Here is a 23,961-nt window from a genome sequence, read left to right on the forward strand (position 1 = left end):
ACCGATATCTATAGAGTGAAATTAGTAGATTGAACGACTTTTATAGCTGGCACTGGAGCCAGAGTACTCAGCTTATTCCCACTAGGCTCTTCAACCTACACTTGATTTTGTCTAATCTTAGGTTAATTTTACAACGATCCAATCACCTATGTACTAGCTAGATGGTATCCTCAATTATGTTAGAGTCCATGCAGTACTTAAAGGCAAGTATATGAAAAATTTAAGTAGATGAGCTATCTTATAGTTCTATAAGTATCATGGGAGGTTTGATAACTCTAATATTATTAAAACTAACATGAACATCGAGACGAACTTGTAATATAATAACTATCAACGCCACCTCCGAGCTTTGCTTTCTTTCTTTCTTAGTTCAGAACAGATTAAATCCTACCATCAAGCTATTTAGTATTTAGCTTACATATACTTTTAAAAGTTCATACATGTATTTATGTATACACCCCCAGGTGGTCGACCATTCTTGTAACTTCCTAGATCCTAACATATTCGATCTAAATCTCCTCGCTCAAGAGTTCGTTTAATTCCCTTAAGGTTTCCGAATTTTAATCAGATTTCTTTTGTATAAGGCCTTATTGTGGTTCTCCACCACCTTCCACTCCTTCATCTTAGCCGAAAGGCTTCATTACTCAGTCAATCAACCAAGCAAGTAAGCTTCTCCTGTTTCACTTTTCCGAGTGATTATTCATGATCAATTTGTCAGCCAGCTCTCAAGTTACACAAAGCCTAGTTCAGGCGCCAGCTTCTTGTACACCACCTCAATAACCCTAGCTTACAGCTGGCCACAACCCCTCCAAAGAAACAACAAACATGAACCCCGAGCTTGAGAGGGTCTGGCCGTGGATCCGCGACTGCGCTTACGACGTCGGATTCACTAAGGGCAATGTCTTCGTCGGCCAAGCCATGTTTATCGAGAATTTCACGGCCTCATTCACGGCCGCGTTAAACAGAATGATCGACAATGGGTTGATCCAGGAGTTACAAAAAGAACGTATAAAAAGAGTCTCGAAGGGCGAAAATGGCGGAGAGGCGGTAGCAGGGGTAACGGAAATTATTCCCCTCAGAAGCTTTACATTGGGCTCTCTGCCAGCAGAAGCAGAAACACCTAAGTGTTCCTGCAGTGGTGTGAAAAAGAGCGGGAGGTAGCTCTTACCACATCCATCACTCTCTATTTCAGTATAGATTTCTATAATTGTGCCTAACCTAGCTCTTTACATATGTCCCAGCGACTCACCAACAGTACGGCGTTATGACTTCAGTGAAGTAAACCTGGAACTTCCAGAAATTTGCGAAGCCCCAGCACATACGTTCTTTTTCCAACATCAAGTGTTGACATCCGCCCAGACCACTCTTGAATCTGCATGCTATAGGTTTACCAAGAAGAATTATCCATCGATTCTCACACGCAACAAATGGCGGTGCCCCGAGGCTGGCGAGCTCACAGCGTGGACAAAAGAGTTGATACGAGCGTTCGAAGCTGATCCTGGACCTGCTACCAAAGCCTTACATAGCCCGACAAATTTTCCAAAAGCGCTAAGAGACCTTGCTGAGTTGAGGCATACCACGGTTCATCGACTTGTGGTTTCGGGTGAAAAATTATTGGGTTTGCTCGAGAACGCCTTCAATGCCGTCAAAATGTTCAAAGACAACAAGGCCATAAACGCCATTGCTCTACTTTTTCATGGCCACGGGGATTGCCTAATTTTGGGTCAGAAAATAATGTATTCTAGGGCTGAAATGTTGGAAGAGTTACGAACCGAAATAAAGCGTGCTAAAAGAGTGTTGGGAAAATGCGAGTGGCAAGTAAAAAAGACTTCGGCGTGCGAGAATAGAGTTTTAAAGTGGGGGGAACGAGGCGATACGGCGTACGAGAACTTTTTGGAAGACCAACTGGATTGGATGTGTAAGGGAAGCTCAAGAAAGCCCTTGGAATTTATGGTTTCGGAATTTTGGGAAGAAATGTTGGATGAACAAGTGGTGCAGTAAGTCCCAATGCCCTTTGAATAAACGTCTGTGGAGATTTATATCCACCAATATGGGAATATTGATACTCATGGCCGATATTCTAAAGGCCGCCTGTCCCCGAAGATGATGAAGTTGGGTGGTAATTCCACGACCAATGAGTTATATCGTTGAACTCGACTCACAAAACGCCCTTAAGGGGCTTACCCCACTCCGATCCCCCGACAACACATATAGTCTCCATTTCATAACGTATCTGGACCGGACATGGCCTGGATGTGGGCATAACAACCAGGTTTTCACTTTAGTACATGTAGTATGCAGACGACCCAATCCAGCGCAAGCCAGGATCCGTGGAAACGCTACGAGCTTACAAATAAGGGAAAAGAACAACAGTGAAAATCATCAGCCGCGTATTTAGCTAAATTATTCAATGATGGTTATGTCAATAATCGGTTTACATGCCACGAGAAATTCTCGCCATATTTCAGGACAATATATTTAGGTGTACCACATTTGCAAAGTACATCTACATGAGATTAACGAAAGAAAGATATATAACAGCACTGGCAAAGACTCACTCAAAGTCTTCGGACCCCGTGATTCTTATCCTTAGCCCTCCCACCATGCGCTAGAAAACAGCCTACACGGGACCCAGGATTTTGCATCCTTGCGAGTATGTAGAGGGTGATTGAAATCACTTATACGGCATCTAGTCAATCATCTTATCATTTCGAATCAATAGCGTACAGGAACTAAATAACGCAACTTCTACAGAAATAAAGGCAACAGTCGGAGAGCCAGTACAGTATCTATTATAGCTCCCCAAAGTGATCCGTCTATTACGGGTCCGTGTTTGTCTATCGGGGTGATTTCCTCGCTACATATTTGATTATAGGACCCACATCGTCTAAAGTAATCAATAAATCAGCATCGATATCAACCATCAACATTAAAATCACCTGGAATTAATTTGTCATCCATTTTTGCTCCGTTTCGGTCACCAGATATCACTCGGCTCATCACAACAATCCAAACGCAATGCCTCTAGCTGGCCGCAAGTAAATTGGGGTGAGAGCTACAAGTACGTTCTATAAATCAGATCATGAAAAGATTGGAAGACCTAATACTTTGATTTGTAGTACATTGGAGCTGAATAAACCTTTCACTAGTCTACCTTCACTAAGATCTCTGTTGATATTTACTCATGATCATATTAATGACTATATCCACTACATGTAGTTTCTCCTATCTTTAAACATTGTAACAACTACGGCAGCCTATCTGTGAAAAAAGAAAAAGAAAAGTAACTTTCCTAGATCTAGTATATTTCACGCATTCATCTTTATGCTCCAGTGGGCTCCACGTATAGTATACTTATATGTATCAAAACACACATTTCCAACCAAGAGCATTACGGAGAATGGGGAAGAGTATACCTCTAAACAATGGAGATCCAGACCTGAAAGAATGGTCGGGGAGGAAGCAGGATCCAACCACCCTATGATTATTTACTACAGCATGTTTTCAGCAGGAGTACAGGAAAGCACTTTCAAGTAAAAAGATGATTTCTGTAATGTCCCAGGTCTCAAAATGAAACAGAACATTCACGATAACGCACAACCAAAGTGCCAGCAAAAAATTCGCTTGATTCATGAACTATAAGTCATTCAACCAATACAGAGCTTTCAATTCCAGAATTCATAAATTAAATGTTGGCCTTTGACTTGAAAGCATTGATCAAGCCATTGGTGGAGCCATCGTGGCTCGACACTGGGCCGGGGGTATCCAACTCCGCACCAATTTTCTCTGTTTCTTTGAGTCAGTCCTGGGTGGGAAAGGACGAAAGAAATAGGTTAGAAAAAACTCACTTGCAAGAACCTTGCCCAACTCAACACCCCACTGGTCAAAGGAGTTGATATTCCAAACTGCACCTTCAGTAAAGGTGAGGTGTTCGTAGTACGCAATGAGGGCACCAAGAGTGGCCGGAGTGATCTTTTGCGCAAGAATCGAGGTGGTAGGGCGGTTTCCGAGGAAGACCTTGTGGGGCTTCAATGCGTCGGATGCACCTTCTGCTGCTACCTCTTCGGGGGTCTTTCCTACCATCAGGGCCTCGGACTGGGCAAAAAAGTTGGAGGCAAGCATCCTATATTGATAGTTAGATTCGTACATATCACACCGGAATAGGATGTATTACTTCTGGTGAATACCGCCCTCAACCGGGTTGTGGCTCTCAGCGGCCATCAGGAAGTCTGTGGGGATAAGCTTGGTGCCTTGGTGAAGTAATTGGAAGAAAGAGTGTTGTGCGTTGGTGGCTGGCTCTCCGAAAAGGATTGGGCCCGTGGTGTACTTGACGTACTCTCCAGTACGGGTAATCGCCTTTCCGTTGGACTCCATGGAGAGCTGCTGGAGGTATGCTGGAAAGCGGTGGAGGTACTGATCGAATCTGAATTTAAACATGTGAGAATAATCCTATGGACACAAGGAACTTCTACCAAGTCGAGATTTAAGACTTACGGGGCAACCAAGTGTGTCTGAGCGGAGAAGAAATCGCTGTACCAGACACTCAAAAGACCACCGAGAACAGGAATGTTCTGCTCCAAAGGAGTATCGGTGAAGTGGTTGTCCATGGCATGGGCACCAGCAAGGAACTCATGGAAACGCTCGTAACCAATGTAAAGAGCGACGCTCAATCCAATAGCAGACCAAACTGAGTATCTACCACCAACCCACGATTCGAAACCAAACATATTCTTGGTATCAATGCCGAACTTACTAACCTCGGAAGCATTGGTGGATAAAGCTACAAAGTGCTTCGCGATTGCTGTAGAATCACCACCAATTGCAGGTTGGGAAAGGAACCATTTCTTGGCAGTGTTGGCATTGGTGCATGTCTCGGCGGTGGTGAAGGTCTTTGAGGCAACGAGGAAGAGCGTAGTTTCCGGATCGCATGCGCGGAGAGCTTCCGCGACGTGAGTTCCGTCGATGTTGGAGACGAAGTGAAGTGTTAGGTTTCGGTCAGAATAAGGCTTAAGGGCCTCGGTTACCATTACGGGACCCCTGCAAAGAGCTTATTAGCAAAAGAAATCATTGGTGTTTCGAATGAGGGGATGTCGCACAAATCCGATCCACCAATACCGATATTGACAATTGTGTTAATCTGCTTTCCAGTGTGACCCTTCCATTCACCACTTCTCACTTGCTCTGAAAATTCTTTCATGTGGGTAAGGACAGATTCAACATCCTCCACAACGCTCTTTCCCTCGACCTTCATTTCCTTCTTTGAGGTGTTCCTCAGGGCAACATGGTAGACTGCTCTGTCCTCAGTAAAGTTGATCTTCTCGCCCCTGAACATCTCATCACGAAGCTTCTCAACACCAGCTTCCTTGGCGAGCTGGACGAGTAGCTTCAAAGTCTCGTCGTTCAGAAAGTTCTTTGAGAAATCGAACAGAATTTCTGAGCCGTCCGCATCGTTCTTGAATGTCCGGGAAAACTTCTCAAAACGGTTTGGGTCCTGGGCGAAAAGATCTTTCAGGACAAAGGCTTTAGCAGCTACGGAGTGCTCCTGGAGCTGTTCCCAAGCTTTGAGGTCGGATGCTTGGGAGAAAGACATTATGGGCTTCTGAAATTGAGTCAATGGTGAGAAAGATATTTCTGCTAATGTATCCGACAGGAGATAAAATGCAATTAACGAATACAAAAAGAGTTTCGAGCTCCCGTAGCGGGGTAGGAGGGGCATCGTGATTGGCGGGGTGCGGGGTAAACAAATTGCCAGGGATAGGGAAACATTCGAGCAACGCAAAAACAGCAGCAATGAAGGTTATTTTATACCTTGGGTATCGATTATGCGGAGAGAGCTATGTGAATTATCTCTACACAGGAGTGACGCTTCAGTGATTCCTTTGAAGTCGAACGAAATGCGACACGATGATGAAGACTTGGTGGTTGGTATTGATTGATGAAGAAACGGCGAGGTTGTGACGTCGGCGACAAATCCGACCCTTATTATAACATCAGCCATTCCTATTATCCCGCCTTCGGCAGACATCGTTGAAGAGATGTCCGCGGATAAATTCCCAGTTACATCTGCGCGATTTTTAGCGTGCGAAACGCGGGGAGTTTTCAAACATTCGAGCCCTATCCGGAAAAAGTCCAGTGTCTAGTAGTACCACAGATCTTTCAAAATCAGGTCTAGGTACCGCAGTATCTCGTCTACATCACCGAGCAGCTAGCCACTAAAAAGCCGGTTCTTCCCACGAGCTTAATCCCATTTCTCTCCTTATTTAACCCTCCCCCACCTCTGATATGCGGATTATAATTTTACTATTGAGAATTCAGGCATCACTCGATTTGGTAATATGTTTCACGGCCGCATAAATTGATAAAACCTTCGACGTTACGTAGTCCGAATATTCGTGAGCTAAAACACCGAGAGTCGATCGGTAACAGTCGATGAACTTTCTGATGATTGCGTGCTCACATCTCATCGCCTAGAACAGGCGAAAAATATTTTCTCGGTCATCTCATCCCCGATTTAACGAGCTTGGGCTTGTGAAATACATGCGTGCAAATCAGCCCATAGAAAGTAGAGATAACTGGAGCCACTCATCCCCCAACAAACAAAGATCTCCTCTAACCCCATCAATCTCTTCAACGCCTGTAGTTTACCTATCTTCACTTCCCGCCTTCTTGCTCTTTTCCTTTTCCTTCCTCGCCCCCTTTTTCCTTGTCTGAAAACGTAAACCTAGGCACTAATGTGAAGTGTTCCTGCAGTTCTTCCCTTGAACGATCGAATGGGTAGGGGCACTAATCACTCACGCAATCAGCAAATCGGTACAAATCACATAAAGAACCACTCAGACCCAACCTTCTTATTTGGACACATCACAAGACCTCTTCCCTCACTGATCAAGTACTGAAACAGATCTCCAAAACATAACGGGCAAAACAGCCCTGTCGCCAGCCCATCTTTGTCTCTATCAACTTCCATTCCTAACGGCCAATCTCTCTCGGCATCATGAGGTTTACTTTCGACGGTGGCAGGAGATCTGGTTTCGGTAGCGGGAGATTTAGTTTCGGCGTTTGTCGTCGGGGGAACGCTACTCGAAGGTTTGGCCGTGACCGGTTTCCTGTATTCAGGACGCTTCGGAAGCAATAAGATTGACTTCTGGGAAGCCCGATCCGCCATTTCTGAGATATGAGACGTTAGTATAAAATACAGCTCGCTGAAGTCTTAGATTAGCGCACGGACCATGCTGGGACGCGGAGCCTCAAGGCTTGGCATGTGTCTCTGAAATATCACTCGTCTTTTAGTGTATCTATGAGACCTACATGTACAGTCGCCCGCCGTTGTAGCGAACGCTTGTATACCGAATATTTGATGTACCGAACCACTTGGGCTGGCTTTTTTTTTTCTCCCCGGCAAAGAGTTTGGTCTGCTGTACCGAATAATCTGCTATACTGAGCGGAAAGTTGCTCAATATGCACGTTCGTTATAGCGGCGACTGTAGTTAACACTACATGATGTAACCCAGAGATAAACGTCATCTCAACAATTGATTAGGATACCCGTTCTGGTAATTGGCAAGCTTTAAAAGTGTTCTAAGTCAAAACTGACGACAGATATATTGGTTAATGATCAAATTCTACCGTAATATATAAGCCACTCTGATCTTTATGTAAAGATTCTTTAGAGATTGAGGTTTTGTTGCTACAAGGTATTTGTATGCTTGGCGGAACCTAGAAGGATTTATGCCTTTGTAGTTAGATGAACTCCAACTAGACCTAGCCATAGGTTATACAGCCACAGAAATATATTTGACTGTAGAAATCCTTTGGCTAGAGGATAGATTCTCGGAATGAATTCATTTTAGCATACCACAAAGTCAGCTCGTGGCCTAGCCTAAGTTTTTTTGCTAATTAAGTACTATTGGCTTCTAGAATATACGTATGAGATTCCCCACATGACAGAGTGTGTATGCGCTTAAATAATTCGAGCTAAAGTCCCCAACCGAGTGTGCGAGAAAGGGCACTTAACCGATTGGCCAACACCACGACGTCCACACAGAAGTTCTGGCTTGCCCAAAGACGCAACTTGAGCTGTGAGCAATGAAAACCCTTGAAAAAAACGTTGCTTGTGCAAGATAGTATTGTGAAAACATTAAAAAGAGCTAGGCATCATAGGCACATTCTTGAAATTATCACTCCTCGATCGTACGACGTCCGCCTTCCAAATTATAATCAAGGTCTCGGGCGTTCACAGCTGCGGCTCCAATTGAGGTTGGCGACTGACATCATCCTTTACCCTATCTTTCTATCATGCCGGGTGTGAACATTGAAGTGCAACTAAACCGGCTGTACTTTCTTGTTGTCTTGAGTAACTGCGTGGCCGGAGGGCTGAAATCTCTGTCAAACAGAATTACTGGACTAGCTAGGTTTGGATGGGAATCTATGCTCATGATATGCGTCCAGGATGGTGGTACAATGCAAGTATTGATACGACAATCGTTTGATAACCCTGTATAATTGAATCAGTGGCTAACCATAACTTGTAATGAATGGCAATTGCGTGCTGCAGGTCATAAAGGTACGGCATTATATGCAGAGATCTAAAATCATACTAGGTCAGCCATCAATGCTGTACCTACGTCTAGACCTAGAGGGAGTTTCAGTAATTTTCCCTGCCAGTAACAAGAATTGTAGTCATGTGCTCTTAATACATAGCCTACTGAGACGGATGGATTAGTAGACTTATGTATGTTACGATGCGGCGTTTTCAGCGGGTCATACTGCCAGGATAAAAACGGTGAGTGAAACAAACAGGGTGGAATTAAAATGAAATCGATTTCCGGACTTGCAATGGCCGCTTTATCGAGGAAGATTATTGGGAGAAGTTTATGCCAATGCCAGCTTGGTTACCTAGAGAAAACTTGGAAGAATTAGTATGTAATTTTTTTTTCTGACTATTCACTCGGTTGCTTTTTCTTGAGAAACTGGATCGTTATCAGCCTCCTAAACCTCTGAACTGATAATCATTATCTCAAGTCATAACAATTAAGAACTTCGACTAATTCGTTCCGATTATTACGCATATACTCGGGCACTTACACATATGAGTCAATTTCAAATATCTCGGTGTTTGTTTTCCAATCAGACATCATATTTGAAATTAGTAATTATGGCCAATTAGATTTTACTAAGTTCCTGCGGAAGGTCGATCAGCACATCCATTCACAGCACGCGCAGTACAAGATTGGTCCTTGATATATCACTCTGATTTCAGACCTGCATCAAATTACTGTCCCACAGGATTACGTTTACTCCCAGGGGCACCTACACGATGATAAGTTATTGTACTTAATTCTACTGCGATATTTCGAGTCATTGCTGTCGACCTCAAATTAACATTTAGTAGGTAACCCCTAACCCTAAACAGTCTTGAAATATCACTCGATATCATACGCGCCTAAGCGCGCTCATCCAAAAATAATCTTTTTATTACAGTCAGTTGGTAAGGCTTGCTCTTTTACCAAAATAGGACGGGGATCAAGGACTTGCACCTGTCAAGATCGAAAAATGGCAATCATCGCCACTGCACCGGCGAACAGGAAATCGCGCCTTGCACCCTCATGTGTAATTCAGTAAAGGTTAATATTTGGCCGGACTTCCAGAATACTGCCGAATCATAATATGCAGGAGTTCCTTGCCGCGGCCGATCGTGCGCAGCAAATCGGTCTCCGATGGAAGCGGCCTAGAAAAGGCACAAGGCACAAAGCTATTGAAACAAATGGAAGCACTTTATGCATAAAACCCTATGAGTTGGAAATCCCCTAAACGAGGAAAATTCGGACGAACAGCCAGGGCTACAACCGTGACTCAAGTCAATGCTGGGGCCTTATGAGTATACTAGGTACATGTATGTACATGTAGTAGTACTTTGTGTTCCTAGATTATATCCTACATGGGACGATTATCAAAAACCTGGAGAAGTTCTTATATTATTATGCAAGGCTGAAATAACCTTATCTCACTAGGCTTGCTTAGATAGTGATAGTCACCATTTTGTTTGACGGACGATTACATCTCTAAAGAACGGCAGTCGATCCCTCGGGTTTTCCCCGCTTTGATCCACAAGCACAACTTCATATCAATTCCCAACCTCACAAAGTAGGAAACAATAGCGGAATCTCTATGCGAGAAGAGTGACAGCTTCCGAAAACCCGGGGGCATCATCGTCAGCATTGTCGGCATTGACTTCCAGGGTACACCCCCAATATCAATTCCAGTACAGTTACTTGACTTACGCATAAACGCATAGAAAGATACATAGTCGCTGCGACTTTCCAGACTTCGCACCATATGGTAGATCTCTGGTCCTTACACTTGCACCATGTCTAACACATCATGAGGCTTCTAACCATTTTACATACTTCTTCGATGCTTCGAGACACAAGGCATATTCTTGGCTCAATTCTCAACTTCAAAGGTTGATTGATTGACCCACGTGCACACACAATTGCATAATACCACCTGGAGACAATTGTGTAATTGTTTTTTGGGCTCTGGTAGATCTTTCTATGATTATACATTCTCATAACCATTATGCGCGCACCTCATCTCGCAGCACATAGAGTACAGTACAGTAGAGTCTATATCTACTGTATGTAGTACCTACATAGTTGCACGACATCCAGTGGACGACGATATGACGAGTGCTATGAGGCGGACGATGACAGGCTGAGCGGGAATCAAAAATATAAAAGAGCAGCCCCGCATGCAACCTAAGGAACCGAATCCAAAATACATATTCCCCACACCTCACTCACTCACGAGCCGCGAAACCCCACCTCCTGCTTGCTTGCTTGCGTGCCTTCCTCAGTCGCGTTTCCCGACTCAGTTCTGCAGCCTGCAATGCACTAGTAGTTCCTTAGGTCATGGTTTCGGGGCTGGCTGGCTGGGGAGACAATTGGTATTCGTATAGTGCTTCGTTTCGCAGAATTTGTATTAGTTTGGCTGGCTGATGATTTGTTTTTATCCCCGAAAAAACGGGAATGCTGCGTGCGTGGATGGATGTTCCCTTCGTGTCGCGGCTTAATGGAGGAGCTCGAAGAGTACCTACATAGGAGGAGTAGGAGTAGGAGGAGGCTGAGCGAAGTGTCGGGGATTTTTTTCCACGTCATGTCGCACCGCCTCAGGTGTCGGATTTCCCGGCGCCGCTCGTTCTCTTGCGAGTCCAGCAGTTAGAAACGCTTTGTCTGTGATCATTTACCTCTATGCGCCACCGATAAAAAATATTCATCTTGATGAACCGAGGTACCCATAAGAGGCTGGTAGCATTATCAAGTCAGGCGGAATGATTACACCAGCTGTGTGAATGGGGAAATTCATTATGGCTGGCTGATGATGGATGGCTGCGGAAACAAGTTCCTGACGACAGCCAAAGTTTGTCCCGGGGTCAGCTGGTACCGGTAATGAAGGGAAGGGGAGGGAACCACCCGGTACCGGTTTCGTTCATTGTTGTAATATGGAACGCTTTCATTACACTTAGAGCATTATGTACCCCTCACCAAGAGAAGCGAGGGAATCAGGAATCAAGAAATGATATGATATTTATCGAGGACTGGACGTCTCGTTCTTCTTCATACGCAAAAAAAGCATGTAAACCACCCCGCTGATAGAAACCGTAATCCGTACACATAAATACACAATATCACAACCGAACATAAAAGAAAAATCACGCAACGAGAAGAGAGTAAAAAAACAAAGTAACAAAAGAAATTCAGGCCTCTAATGAGAGGAGAAGGATCGTAAAACGAAGAAATAAAATAAATATACCGGCCGCCTCAAAAGAATAATACCGCGGGGTGGGGGAAAAAAAAAGTAAAAGAAGAAGTAGTAGAAGAAGTAGAGAGATATCCTATAACCCAACAAAATGCAAAAATGCTTCCCTAGTAATCCAATATAATCCTCGGAACAAATGAGACTATAGTACCGAAATAGCCATTAGAAATGACGGATACTTCTCTCCCCTCGCTCCCCGTCCAGGCTTCAACCCGGGAGTAAATAAAAAGCAAAAAAGCATCCTCTAATATACCAAACACCGCCCCACTCGAACACTCCCTTATGACGCCGTTGCCCTAATCACGGCTTTACCCTAGGTATTGCAGCATTTCGCTAAATCATAGGAATATTGCGCAGAGAGAAAATGAATTCTCGAAAAAGATGATAAAAAAACAAGAGAAAAACGCCAGCCTCCCAAAAAAATATGCACACACATGACGCGATATATGTACTCGAGAGCCGAAACGAGGGCGCGATTTTGTTTTTATAAATCGTCGTCGTCGTCGTTTTTGTTCTCCAGGATTAGGCATCCCTCTCGATATCATCGGAGGGACGCCGGATAAAGTTTAGGCGGTCCTTGTCCTTGCTGGCATTGGACTTCGACTACTTTGTGTCGATTGGCTGCGCGATATCGTAGGTCTTCGGTTAAACACTTCATCGATGAGTCGCCTAGGGCCAACATATTCCATCTTCATTTTCAGCGGACTGCTGACCATGGGTATGGGGAGAACCATATGAACCGTCTTTTTCTTGTGAAATTTTCGCTTGATGCAATCATCCACAAGAGCAGTCAGACCAGTCGCAACGATGACGCTAAATTGTAATAAACTCAATTAGTATATATGCATTTACGCATTGAGGGTGGGATGAGAAAATAGTAAAAATGTAGATCAATGACGGAGTGGGGTGAAAACTTACTCAGCGACATCGGCTAAACAGTTGATCACAGGATCTTGAACTGAGTCCCTGAAGATGAACGATGAAGGGGGTATAAATCCACCCTTCGCCTCCTCCGCTTTAGCGCGAGCAGGTGACAAATGGTCAGGTACGATGTAGGCGACAACGTTATTGGTTCCGTTGTTGACAAGGTGATAATTGACCTCCTCGCCACCGCCGATCGACCTGATAATAACCCTTTTCCACGAATAACTCTTTCCCCAATACTCGAAATCGTATTTCTTTGATGCCTTGCCTCCTCTCCTTGTGAGATCTACATGAGCGTAATTGGAGAATTCCAATGTGCAGACATTCGAGACACTTGAAGCCTGAGTTGGGTGAGCTCCGGCCGCACTCAACGATGACTCCTTCGCTTGATGATCATCCTCCTCTTCGTCCAATGATGACGAGTATCCACTATCCTGCCTGTTCAACTTGAATTGCTCCGCCTCCCCTTTCCCACGGAAGCTCTCAAAAGCTCTACTCAGCGAGCGTTGGAGTTTTGGTCGTACTGGGGCGGGCTTGACAACTTTTCGCTTGATGTGAGCAACCTCGCGTCCGCAATCCCGGCCATAGCGTCTCAGTGAAAAGTCGCGGGCCTTCAAGTCGTACATTCGTAGGTGGAAAAGTGTTAGGTTCTTTGGCGCCTCACCGGATGAAGAAACGTTTGTGTCGACCCTTAGATTCATGTTGCCATCAATCGTTGAGTCGTCATGCTGGATATTGAGACGTCTAGTCGAGGGGAAGAGCTCTGCAAACTCTGAAGGAATCGCCGGGATCGCTTGAGTCTGGATGGGCTCTTTTGGAGCGTTATAAGTATGGTGTCCATTCTCATAGTATGGGTAATCCTCCTCCACAAAATCGTCAAAAGACGCAACGGTACTGCAGTAAGTATCCACAGTGTCGCGAGGGTTTGAGTGGGAGTAGTCGGGGTGATTGTCGTAGGATTCTGAAGGAGAACCAAACTTTGATTCTGCTGATGAGTAGTGTAACGACGGCACTGAACTGGGCACGGTACTTCGAGACGAGCTGCTGCTATCCCGGGTACTCATATCACTGTCACTGTCGTCGTAACAACGGGGGGAATTTGATGAACTCATTTTTGAGTTGTTGGGAAGTGATGTGATGCTATGTTGAAGGTGTTGTTGTGTTGCTGTGTTAGTTGTAGTTGTGGTTGTTGTTGTTGAGTAGTTGTATTGTAGTAGTAGTAGTAGTAGTTGACTTGAAATCGTAGAAATGGATTAAAAGAATCTGGAAAAGGTACGGAACGATGGATGATATATAATTATACCGACGAATGTGGCAAAGGGTTGATTCCGGCTGAGTGATTCAAATTTCCGGAAAGAACAGGAAACACGGAGAAAAAAAGGACGCAAGATGTATGGATGGCCGGGTGGGGGAGGGAAAAAGTAGTACGGGGATAAGTAATGTAATATGTAGTGGATAATAGTGGTAGTAAAAAAAAAGAATGCTGCTGCTGCTACTGTTGCTGCTGCTAAACAAATCGGATGAGAGGAAGAGAATGCAAATGGGGTGAATGGGAAATAGAATTATCCTATGTGAACTGTCATGGATTTCCTTTGCTGTGAACCCTTCTTCATAAAAAAAAAAGCGAGAGATGTCGAGAAGAATGGACACGCCACTGTTCGGGATAATATCACCACGTCTGTCGCTAATTTGCTTGCTTGCTTTGGAATTGTCTTGAAGACGTTAATGGGGGGGGGAGCAGCGAGTGAGTGAGTGAGTAGTAGTAACAGCAGTAGCAGTAAGTAACGACGACGCAGCAGGAGGGAGTGTGATGTTTATTAGTCTATTATGAGCGGTTGAGTCCATAATCGATCATGGCCATACTTGGATGCGAGACCCGGGGGCACCATCCTAGGCCCAGCCAGCCATGTATGGGGGTGAGTTACTTCAAGTGCATCCAAGGACCTACCCTCTTACCTTTCTTGCCTCAGACTGATCTAAGCGGGTCTTTTGGGGGTGTGTGTAGCAAAGCGCGAGATTGGAACTCGACTGAATCTGGGCAAATTGTCTGCGGGCAAGAGTCCTTTTCCAGGTGAGGGGGTAGGAGAGGGGGTGGGATTTGCCAGTCGCCCTCGGCCACACCCACCTCTCTTCCCACACCTCCATTACAGGTCCCCCTACCCCCGTGCCCGTGCCATGCGCGGCGGCTGTGTCCATTCATATTTGGAGGTAAGCAGTACATCACCTACCATAATCTACTTACATATCGCTGGATATGATTATTTTGCATTTATTGATCAAACCCTAGACGAGCGCCTTGTTGTCAGCTATTCGCCCACATAGAGAGTGGATGAAGGGGAGTGGAATGAAATATGTAATCCACATGAATTGGAGTCAAGAGAAATAGAGAGTAGGTGTCCTGCCTGATGCTACTACTACATACATACAATAAGTCTACTAGACTACGAGTTACTGCTTCCTGCACAGCTTGCTTCTGCCGACACGGGTCCTATCCCTGTTGCGCGACGAGCGCAGCAGCAGAAGCAAGACGCCCTGGTTGGTTGGTACATATCGTGGTCTGTACCCTCTAATTCGTGAGTGATGAGCTCACCGTGATAGCCCTTTTCCACGTAAAGTTGTCCCTTGAGAACTTGCTGCTGTTCACCGACCAAGTACATTTCAGCAAACTCCCCTCTGGTCCTCCCCCCTACCCACCACTATCGTCGCCTCGATCAGCACAGCTAGATAGAAAAGGCCTGTGAATTACAGAACCAGAGACCCGACGAACCATCGTGAGGTTCGTTCACTCGTCTACCTACTGCAACTAAAAAAATAAAAACTAAAATTTGAGAGAGTCAAGACCCGAACTGCTGCTTCTTGCTGCGTTCTCCCTCAAAACTTTCCTCTGGCCTGAAACGTACCTTCCAAATTCCCCCCCCCCCCCCCCTCTCACAGAAGGAAGAGGGTTTTGCCACTGAGTATGTATTGAGCGCGCGACGCCCTCGGGAATCTCCTTAATTTTCTATTTCTCTGCATCTTTATTTTATTTTTCTAATCCTTTCTTTCCCACCTCCTCGCCCCGGGTTCATTCATCTACACTTCCCCGGAAGAACTTAGGCTAGGGGCGTTTAACACTTCGCGTCCCAATCAATTGATAGGCCCCCAATTGTTTGGAAGGCGGCTACCAATGATTGAAGGGTATGATTAATTTTTCCAAATAAAAAAGGAATTTGTGGTGGTGGTGGGTGTGGCATAACAACCTCTGGGCTACAAAAAAAGGCAGCAAACGGTGTTACATACTGAGAGACACCACACATGGCTGATGGTTCGTTCCTCTTTGCAAAAAAAAAATTCCGAATGCGTGCCCCCCTGCACGCTTGGACTTATCAGGACCAACGCAGCCGAGAATCGAATTCGTGGGTGTTATCGCGAGGCCTTCCGTTGGTCCCATAGAACACCACACACAACACACAGCTGGTGGAAGCTAAGACAGGGTTACGATCGTGAGTAGGTAGCGGTGAGCGAGGACTCAACCACACAGCTCACAGCAAGTACCTAACTCCTACATACCTGCTCTGCCTAGAAGTACAGACGACAGTCAGTACCCTAACAGCTACTACCGACACCGGCCTACCTTGGCTATCCGCACGAGGGAATGCTCTGGCTAGGTACACAGCTTTCCCGTGCAAATACATAAGAGTAGCAGCATACAATAAAAGAGCCAACCAACCAGCTACAAGCCAGCAAGGCAACAAGGCGGAGATGTCTACCTGCTCTAGTCTCCTTTTATTTCATCCGTCCATTCCTCCTCCTACATAACTCATCTTTAAAATCCCCGGGAAAGACAAACACCGGGAAATTGTTAAAAGAAAAAACAAAATATAAGGAACAATAAATAACATTCTTCTTGGATGGATGGTTATTTTCTTCAAGATAAAGTCACCATCCAGCGGCCAACCAGGAATATGGGCCTTGTGACAGAACAAGGGAGGCAGTTTACAGACATCACTATTGTTCTCGCCTGTCCTGCTGCTGCCCGGCGCCAAAGCACAAAAGAGCCGCCCACACCCCACTCTAAATTCAACCTGTCACGATACTCCTTTGGGGGGGGGGGGGGGTGTAGCATGTTTCGCTGTTAGAACCTACAGGCTATTACTATTTCTAAAGAATTGTCTCCCCGTACCCCCCATACTTTGTTCGTCTCCACAAGAACCGGTACCTGGCCCGTGCGTTCCAGTCCTAATAAACACACCTTACTTTACTCACACCACCAGTCTACTCTAGCTGTGCCAGCGGAACCACAAGCTTAGGGTTTTCTGGGTTGGGTGCGGTCTAATCTCAAGGCTAACCCAGGCTTGGGAGACTACCTGACGTGGTCAATCATGTCTCTGATCTCACGAAGTTTAAAAAAATAAAAAAATAAAAAAATAAAAAAAAGACATGAATCGTGACTTGGCCAGCAACTCATTTATTTTGGGGGTACACTCGTGTTTGTTTCCCGTTTAAATTTCAACTACATATCATGGTGGCCCGCACGCTGTACTCCCACTAAAGGACCGCTCTGGATGGATTGCTGGATAATGATCCGCGAACCTATGAACCTATGAACAGCTCGAAACATAATCAAAAGGAGGGATGAAGGGGAAACAAACCCAAGATGTGGGGGGGCGCGTGGGCTGCTGCGTGTAATTCGCTTCGAGAATTCGACACATGAATAGTTTGGTTGGCCGGTTGGCTGGTCGGGTTGGGGTTGATTTGCACGCTAGATGTTGTAGATCTCCCAGAAACGGTACCTACGGCGCTCTTTTCCAGGGAGGGAGGGCCCCCAAATAAATTTTCCTCACGCTTCTCGCGAAAAGCTCGAGAAACAAAAACCGTAGGGTGGTGATGTGATGATGGATGTGATGTGACGCGATGTGATGAGGGGTAAGAAAAGTAAGACGAGCCATGAGGCAGGCAGGCAGGCAAGGAAGCATGGGAAGGGAAGGGTAAGTATAAACGCCCGGGGAAACCTTTATTTTTATTTTTATTGATCTTTTTTTTCCCCAGAAATGTAGATTAAACCAGGCCTTGTGAAACGTGATGACCAAAGGATCGAGCAGAGAGGGTGGCTTGTGAACAAATTGTATCACACACACCACGTTTCGAGGCTGGGAGTTTGTGGCACACTGGACGTCTGGAACGAGAGCGAGCTGCACAACAGGTGAGACCTCTGACCTGGAACCTCATGTATCTGCTCGAGAGAAGGCAACTCTACGTATGTACCTTGTACCACTGGGCTGCTGCTGCTGCTGCTGCTCACAAGGCCTGTCTATCTGCGGCCTAGTCCGGGTAGTTAATAAGATCTCCCGCTAATTCCAGAAAGTGCAGTTCAGCATGTTCTTTCCCAAAAATCTATTGTACGGGTCGTACCGGTACTGTGCCTACATCAGATGTATATGTGTAGGGAGGGAGATATATGACGGTCGTCTAATACTCTAATCAAAATGTAGAGGTACCTATAGTACTACTACATCCCTTGGACCTAGCTAGCTAGCTACTCCCCAGCTCGACTCCTGGTCATGCAAACAAACTGTAATCGCGGAGGGCCACTTCCCTGCCCTATCTATGTACCACTTCGCCAGAGTAGATATTTGCTCTACATTCTAGTACTCCAGCTGCACTGTGTGTTTGTCTGTCAGCTAACAGCATCTAAGAGTAGCTCAAGTGCAACAATATAATGTACCTCTACATGTGTATGTATGTGGGCAGCTAGAGTAGGAGGTACTCTACCTACTACACGCCTCCCCCCCCCCCCCCCCAAGACCCCACGAATGACGAATAAGAATGTGCCGGCTGCTCACATATGCAAAAGCCGGGTTTGCCTTAGAATATTGAGCCTCTAGTCTCCTTCGCCAGGTCTCTAAACCTCTCTCCACCACTACATTATCCTCTCCACCGACCTACATATCCCATATCCACTCCTATCCACCTCCATAGGCAGAATCAAAAAAAGGGATCTTCTCGAGTATCTACTCAACTACTTTGACTCTACCCGGATCACCCCCATCATCATCACCTTCCCACCCGGCCCCCGGCCCCCATCTACTTTACCTACCCATCATTCCGGTTCCTGATCAGCAGCGCAAAGAAGAAAAAAGTACCGGACCGACAGGATCAAATCACCTTTTCCTTTTCTTTTTTTCTTCCAGGGAAGATAGAGAACACTTTTTTCACCCCCCCCCCCCCACGGAATGATCGTCGTCGCCGAAACCCGGCCGCTGTACATTCCGAAGGTGCCGAATTAACCATCTCCTGCTTCTTCTTTTTCGCAAAGGTAAAAAAAAACGAAAACGAAAATGAAAAAAGAAAATGAAAGAGGCCCACCAAACTAAAGGACGAAGAAAGCAGAAAAGAAAAGAAAAGAAAAATAAAATAACACATACAGAATTAAACCTAACAAGCCTGCTTGGTAGCTCACTAACTACAGTAGCTACAACTAGCTGCTCTAGCAGCAGAGAGTATGTGGCCGATTGTGTGCAGACTCCAAAACTGAGCTAGAAGTGATGTGACGAGAATGCAACCTGTGATACTTTGACATATGGCGCCGCGCTCGTTGGGTGGAGGGGACCGGAGGAGGGTCGAGGGATTCATTCAATTGAGTAGAGAGGTAGATAGGTACTTTGAGCACATGTACCGGTACCTACACAACCCAGCTAGAGTAGCTGGCTAGATACAAGCTAGCTAGCTGGTTTGCGCCGGTGCTGTGCTGCGTTGTAGAGTGGAGACTTGTCATTTCATTACGCGGAGTTTTGAATTCTCTTTGGTGGAGAGGGAAAGCTGGGAAAGTGTAGGTATGGTATGGTATGGCATGTAGGGGCACTCGAGTCCTCTGGTCTCTCTGGAATTGCTCTTGTGCTCTGCCCTGCTCTACCATAGGTAGAGAGCACTCAAAATATCCATCGTACATACCCGGGGAATACACTTATCCGCATCATATCCACCAGCAGCTCCAGCCAAGCTTTCTTTCACTGGCTCCCTCCTCTGCACGTGGAGAGAGAGAAGGAAAAAAAAAAATGCAATTATGTACCAGCTAAACATGTACCTCTACAAAATTTTCTTTCTTTCTTTTCCTGCGCTGCTCCGACTTCTAAATCCCGCCCAGATCTTGGTAGCTACTCTACTCTAGTAGTGCACCCTCCCTCCCTCCTCTCCCCCAAAAAAAACCTTGACCAAAACCCTGACCCTGGAAGACACTGATCTGCGCGTTGACGTCGGGTATTCCCACCCCCGATGATGACGACACGACCTCATTGGATAGAGGGGCATCCAACCGCATTGCTACAGGTCCTTCCTGCTTACTTACCTACATTGCTATTCACACCTACTTTACCTACTCGCTGACCAGCTTTTTTTTCTCCATGATCATCGTCGCCGTCGTGGGCTCTGGTCCAATCCTTCCCTCCCTCCTTCTCCCTCCTCGTCCTGCCCGGGAAACATGAAAAAGTGATGCGAGGTCAGATCCAGGCCTGAGCTTTTTGGGTTCTGACGGAGCTCGGAGGTCATCGCATTGGGGGCCGAACGCAAAAGTTCGCAGGACTGGAGAGAGGAGGAGGAGACTTTTCACACTCTCCAGATCATCGTAGTGAGTGGAGTGTGTGGACCTACATGTTTAGCTAGCAGCTGGCTGGTTGAGGGGAGGCCCGGCGTTTGGTGCATACATACATACCATACTTGGGCCTGCATACATACATAGGTGTATGGATACCTACTTATGTATGTATATGTGAGTATTTGTAGGGCACATGTAGCAGGATGTCTAGCCATGAAACGAGCCACCGTCATCGCGCCTGCTGCCATCCCGCCTTCCTTCCTGCCTGCCGAGGCGCCTCTCTCGGCCCCCGGACGGGCTGACTGACGCGTGCGAGCGAGCGACCCGACCCCGGCTGACCGAGTCCGACTCGACGCACTCGGTCGGAGCAGCGTAGCCGGGTGATCAGATCAGATCTGCGCCGCGCGCGCCGTACCTACCTACCGTATGGCGGCCGACCACATGTTCGTGATCGTGGGCTGACCCTCTCCCTCCCTAGCCCCCTCTCTCGGGACTGGCTGCTGCCCGAGCCACTACCAACTGCGGTGTGTGAGATCTTCATCTTGTTTTTTTTTGTTTTTTTTTATGGTTACCGGTTTTCACGCGAGACGAGCGAGTAGGCGACGGCGCTGTGTGCGCGGGGCGGCTTTTGATATCGCAATTGTATGTATTTTTTATTATTATTTATTATTATTATCGGCGTGGAGCTCCGGGACCACACGTGCACACACGGGTAGCGTAGGGTACGGTAGGGTATATTCGTATGTAGAGCTAGCTGAGTAGCACAGTGGGGGAGGGAAATCATAAGAATTACCCCACAAAACACCCAACTGCTCGGAACCGAGCGAAGGATGGATGATGGAACGGGGGCCGGGGGCCCAGTGCGTAGTGTACGCTAGCTAGCTAGATGGGAAAAACAAAAGAGAAGCACATGTACCTACTCTACGAGTCTACACACAAAAAACACGAGATTTTTTCTATTTTCCTTTTTTACTTGCGGATCTTTGGATCCCAGGTAGAGGAAAGCCTGGGATTGTTGGATGTGAGGGGTGATGTGCGGGGGTTTTCTCAGTGGTTTACAATTATAGCTTACGAACCACTGCTCTTCTTCTTCTTGCTACCCAGCTAGCTAGTACGCCCCAGACATCTCTGTCGAGCCAGAGAAAAGAGCCAGAGGCATAACTCTCCCTAATTCCCCATGGCCCATCCATGGGCCATCAAGGTTAATACGCCACGATCATGCCACGATTGCACCGACACTCACTCATCCACTCACTCACTCACAGTTCACTCACTCACTACACTCAGGTGACGCGTCATGGAGGTGCGATATGTGGCGATAGGCCAGAGGCTGGAGAGCTCAGAGGTAGGTAGGGTGCGGGAATCACGGATTGTCACTCGTTTGGCAGGGTGGTTGATCATGGGATGAAACCGGTGAGGGTGACTTGCGTGAGGCTGGCAAACTGGCTAGCTAGGCTGGATGTGAGTGAGTGAGTGAGTGAGTGAGGGCTCTTGTGACAGTCAGAGGGGGGGAGAGGACTGTGATGGCGGAATCGCGTTTACCCGGTGGTATAGTACGTGCGGTATTTTGCCTACTTGTGTAGTGCTGGTGAAGGAAGGGTCAAGGAGGAAGGAGGAAGGAGGAGGAGTTGAAACGAAACGAAACAGGCTAGTAGTTACAAGTTACAAGCTAAGCAGTCCAAGGCTAGTACTCTACTGCTCTCTCTCTCTCTCTTGCAGTGACATGTAATATAATGTCATAGTACTCTAGTCGTAGTGCTCTCATCATCATCATCATATGCATCATCATTTATCATCAATAATGAACTGTATATTTCCTGCCTGTGTTTCTGTTTCTGTTTCTGTTTCTTTCTTCTTGCAAACCAGAAGTAATTTATCGCGCGATATCTTGTTCTATTATAGTCTTCCCCCCCCTACTAGCTTGCCCTCACCCTCACCCTCACCCTCACCCGCTGTTGTTGCTTGCTAGATCTCCATCGGCGCAATTGAATCGCACAGGCTAAATCAGGTGAATCGAAACGTTCACTCTCAACATACGAGATCACACCGCACCACCGCTCGCTCGCTGAGTAAGTAGGCACAATTTACAAACAAGGAGACAAAGCGCAGAAACGTCACACCTATCGGCGTTAGATTATAGCCAGATCGCAGCCTTGGTTTGTGTGGTTGTTGCTTGATGGCCCCCGGCCCCCGGTGGTGAAGTGAAGTGAAGTCGCCCACCCGGTCGGTGGTGGGTGCTTGGTGATCGATCTCGATCGGGCTTAAGCTTATACGTTACGTTAATTGCGAAACGTACCTTAGAAACAGACTCTGCGATTGTAACCCATATCCTATCCTACCCTGCCCTATCGTATATATGCGCGCGCACAGTATTTTCAGTTTTAGTTTGGGGTCCGACGTCGGCGCTATTTTGAGTGCTCGCTCGCTCGCTCGCTAAACCGCAATTCCCTCCCCTCGACGTACGTAGAGTACTCTTGACTTTTTTCTCGTCTCCTCTATAACCTAGTACCCACAGTACCTACATACCATGCCCTGCCCTGCCCTGGCCTGGTCTGTAGGCTACATGAGGTACCGTATCTATCGATATCGCAACCATGTAGGTACTAGGTATAATTAACAGCTAGCAGCACTGTATCGATATCGATTTATCGATAATCGATATCTGCCCCCTCCAGACACTGCAATTCGATACCACCACCACCACCACCACTACCACTCGTCCTGCTTCTCCGGCTCCTCGTGCGCGGAATGCTCGATCTACCGTACCCCCCCCTTCTCCCTTCGCACGCACCCACCGGGCCAGTAGCTAACTAGGTCTGTAGGTAGGTACAGTAAAGCAAGCAAGCAGCTTTCCTTGTGATGATCATTAAGCTGATGCTGCCGCTCGCGGATCCAGCGGTAGATCTGTTTTTTTTTTCCATATTATTATTATTATTTCCACCTTACCTACCACCACCACCACCACCATCCACCACCATCCACCACCATCCCATCCTATCCTATCGATATAGCTGTTCTGATCTGTTCTGTTCTATTTCCACTCCCCCCCCCCCCCCCCCCCAAACCCACCCATACCAAAAACCAATCCATACCTACTCACCGTTCGCACCATACCCACACACCGTACCGTACCTGACACCTGTAATCCCTCACTGAACGCCCGAAATCGCCCACGCCCATGCCCATGCCGTCCATCGCCATCTGTGTTTTGCAGTGATGAACAACACCTCCCTACCCACCTCTTCCTTCTTCCCTGCCTTCTTCCCAACCTCCCCTGTCTGCCTGTGTGTGTGCAAATCTCGTGGCGAGAAATCCAACCTAACCCTAACCCTGGGATAAAAAGAAGGGGAAAACATTCCGGGGATGCTGACTGGCTGGGCTGGACTGGGTAAATTACAGCTACACATACATAAGTGCTCAGCCCAAAGTGGGTTTTTTTGGGTTGTTGGCTAGCTTGTTTGAGAAAGGAGAAATTGATATGGAGCGATAGAAGAGTAGGAAGGAGGGGCAGGAGGGGCGAGAGGGATCGGGCTGGCTGCGAACTGGTGGGGCGCACAGATGTTGTACGTACCTAGCTAGGGTTGAGTGAGAAATTGTAGATAGGTACATAGATAGGATAGGATAGCTAGACGTTCTCCACCCCTCCCTCC

At 46.6% G+C, this 23,961-nt stretch overlaps 8 protein-coding genes across 8 annotated transcripts; 4 read left to right on the plus strand and 4 right to left on the minus strand.

Moving 5' to 3' along the window:
* Positions 1-825: 825 nt before the first annotated feature.
* On the plus strand, positions 826-2,123 carry LAJ45_09328 (uncharacterized protein; the record flags this gene model as incomplete). Its single annotated transcript, XM_046118871.1, has 3 exons — positions 826-1,157; positions 1,242-1,997; positions 2,087-2,123. 3 exons carry the CDS (start codon positions 826-828, stop codon positions 2,121-2,123), a joined length of 1,125 nt encoding a protein of 374 aa, XP_045967949.1.
* A 1,562-nt stretch (positions 2,124-3,685) lies between these two features.
* LAJ45_09329 (uncharacterized protein) lies at positions 3,686-6,025 on the minus strand (the record flags this gene model as incomplete). The annotated part of the gene is made up of 7 exons (XM_046118872.1): positions 3,686-3,786; positions 3,849-4,123; positions 4,175-4,423; positions 4,495-5,037; positions 5,097-5,542; positions 5,589-5,599; positions 5,809-6,025. 7 exons carry the CDS (start codon positions 6,023-6,025, stop codon positions 3,686-3,688), a joined length of 1,842 nt encoding a protein of 613 aa, XP_045967950.1.
* A 626-nt stretch (positions 6,026-6,651) lies between these two features.
* On the minus strand, positions 6,652-7,165 carry LAJ45_09330 (uncharacterized protein; the record flags this gene model as incomplete). The annotated part of the gene is made up of 3 exons (XM_046118873.1): positions 6,652-6,783; positions 6,845-6,945; positions 7,006-7,165. The coding sequence occupies 3 exons, from the start codon at positions 7,163-7,165 to the stop codon at positions 6,652-6,654; spliced, it is 393 nt and encodes a 130-aa protein (XP_045967951.1).
* Positions 7,166-9,666: 2,501 nt separating this feature from the next.
* On the plus strand, positions 9,667-10,374 carry LAJ45_09331 (uncharacterized protein; the record flags this gene model as incomplete). The annotated part of the gene is made up of 3 exons (XM_046118874.1): positions 9,667-9,709; positions 10,158-10,238; positions 10,295-10,374. The coding sequence occupies 3 exons, from the start codon at positions 9,667-9,669 to the stop codon at positions 10,372-10,374; spliced, it is 204 nt and encodes a 67-aa protein (XP_045967952.1).
* Positions 10,375-12,383: 2,009 nt separating this feature from the next.
* Positions 12,384-13,853, minus strand: LAJ45_09332 (uncharacterized protein; the record flags this gene model as incomplete). The annotated part of the gene is made up of 2 exons (XM_046118875.1): positions 12,384-12,630; positions 12,736-13,853. The coding sequence occupies 2 exons, from the start codon at positions 13,851-13,853 to the stop codon at positions 12,384-12,386; spliced, it is 1,365 nt and encodes a 454-aa protein (XP_045967953.1).
* A 1,063-nt stretch (positions 13,854-14,916) lies between these two features.
* LAJ45_09333 (uncharacterized protein) lies at positions 14,917-15,482 on the plus strand (the record flags this gene model as incomplete). Its single annotated transcript, XM_046118876.1, has 4 exons — positions 14,917-14,949; positions 15,029-15,094; positions 15,208-15,296; positions 15,357-15,465. 4 exons carry the CDS (start codon positions 14,917-14,919, stop codon positions 15,463-15,465), a joined length of 297 nt encoding a protein of 98 aa, XP_045967954.1.
* Positions 15,483-17,639: 2,157 nt separating this feature from the next.
* On the plus strand, positions 17,640-18,224 carry LAJ45_09334 (uncharacterized protein; the record flags this gene model as incomplete). The annotated part of the gene is made up of 4 exons (XM_046118877.1): positions 17,640-17,708; positions 17,778-17,923; positions 18,086-18,134; positions 18,213-18,224. 4 exons carry the CDS (start codon positions 17,640-17,642, stop codon positions 18,222-18,224), a joined length of 276 nt encoding a protein of 91 aa, XP_045967955.1.
* Positions 18,225-23,460: 5,236 nt separating this feature from the next.
* LAJ45_09335 (uncharacterized protein) lies at positions 23,461-23,920 on the minus strand (the record flags this gene model as incomplete). The annotated part of the gene is made up of 2 exons (XM_046118878.1): positions 23,461-23,710; positions 23,883-23,920. The coding sequence occupies 2 exons, from the start codon at positions 23,918-23,920 to the stop codon at positions 23,461-23,463; spliced, it is 288 nt and encodes a 95-aa protein (XP_045967956.1).
* Between the last annotated feature and the right edge of the window lie 41 nt (positions 23,921-23,961).

Source organism: Morchella importuna, assembly GCF_003444635.1.
Source record: "Morchella importuna strain M04M26 chromosome Unknown Morimp01GS035, whole genome shotgun sequence".
Taxonomy (NCBI): Eukaryota; Fungi; Ascomycota; class Pezizomycetes; order Pezizales; family Morchellaceae; genus Morchella; species Morchella importuna.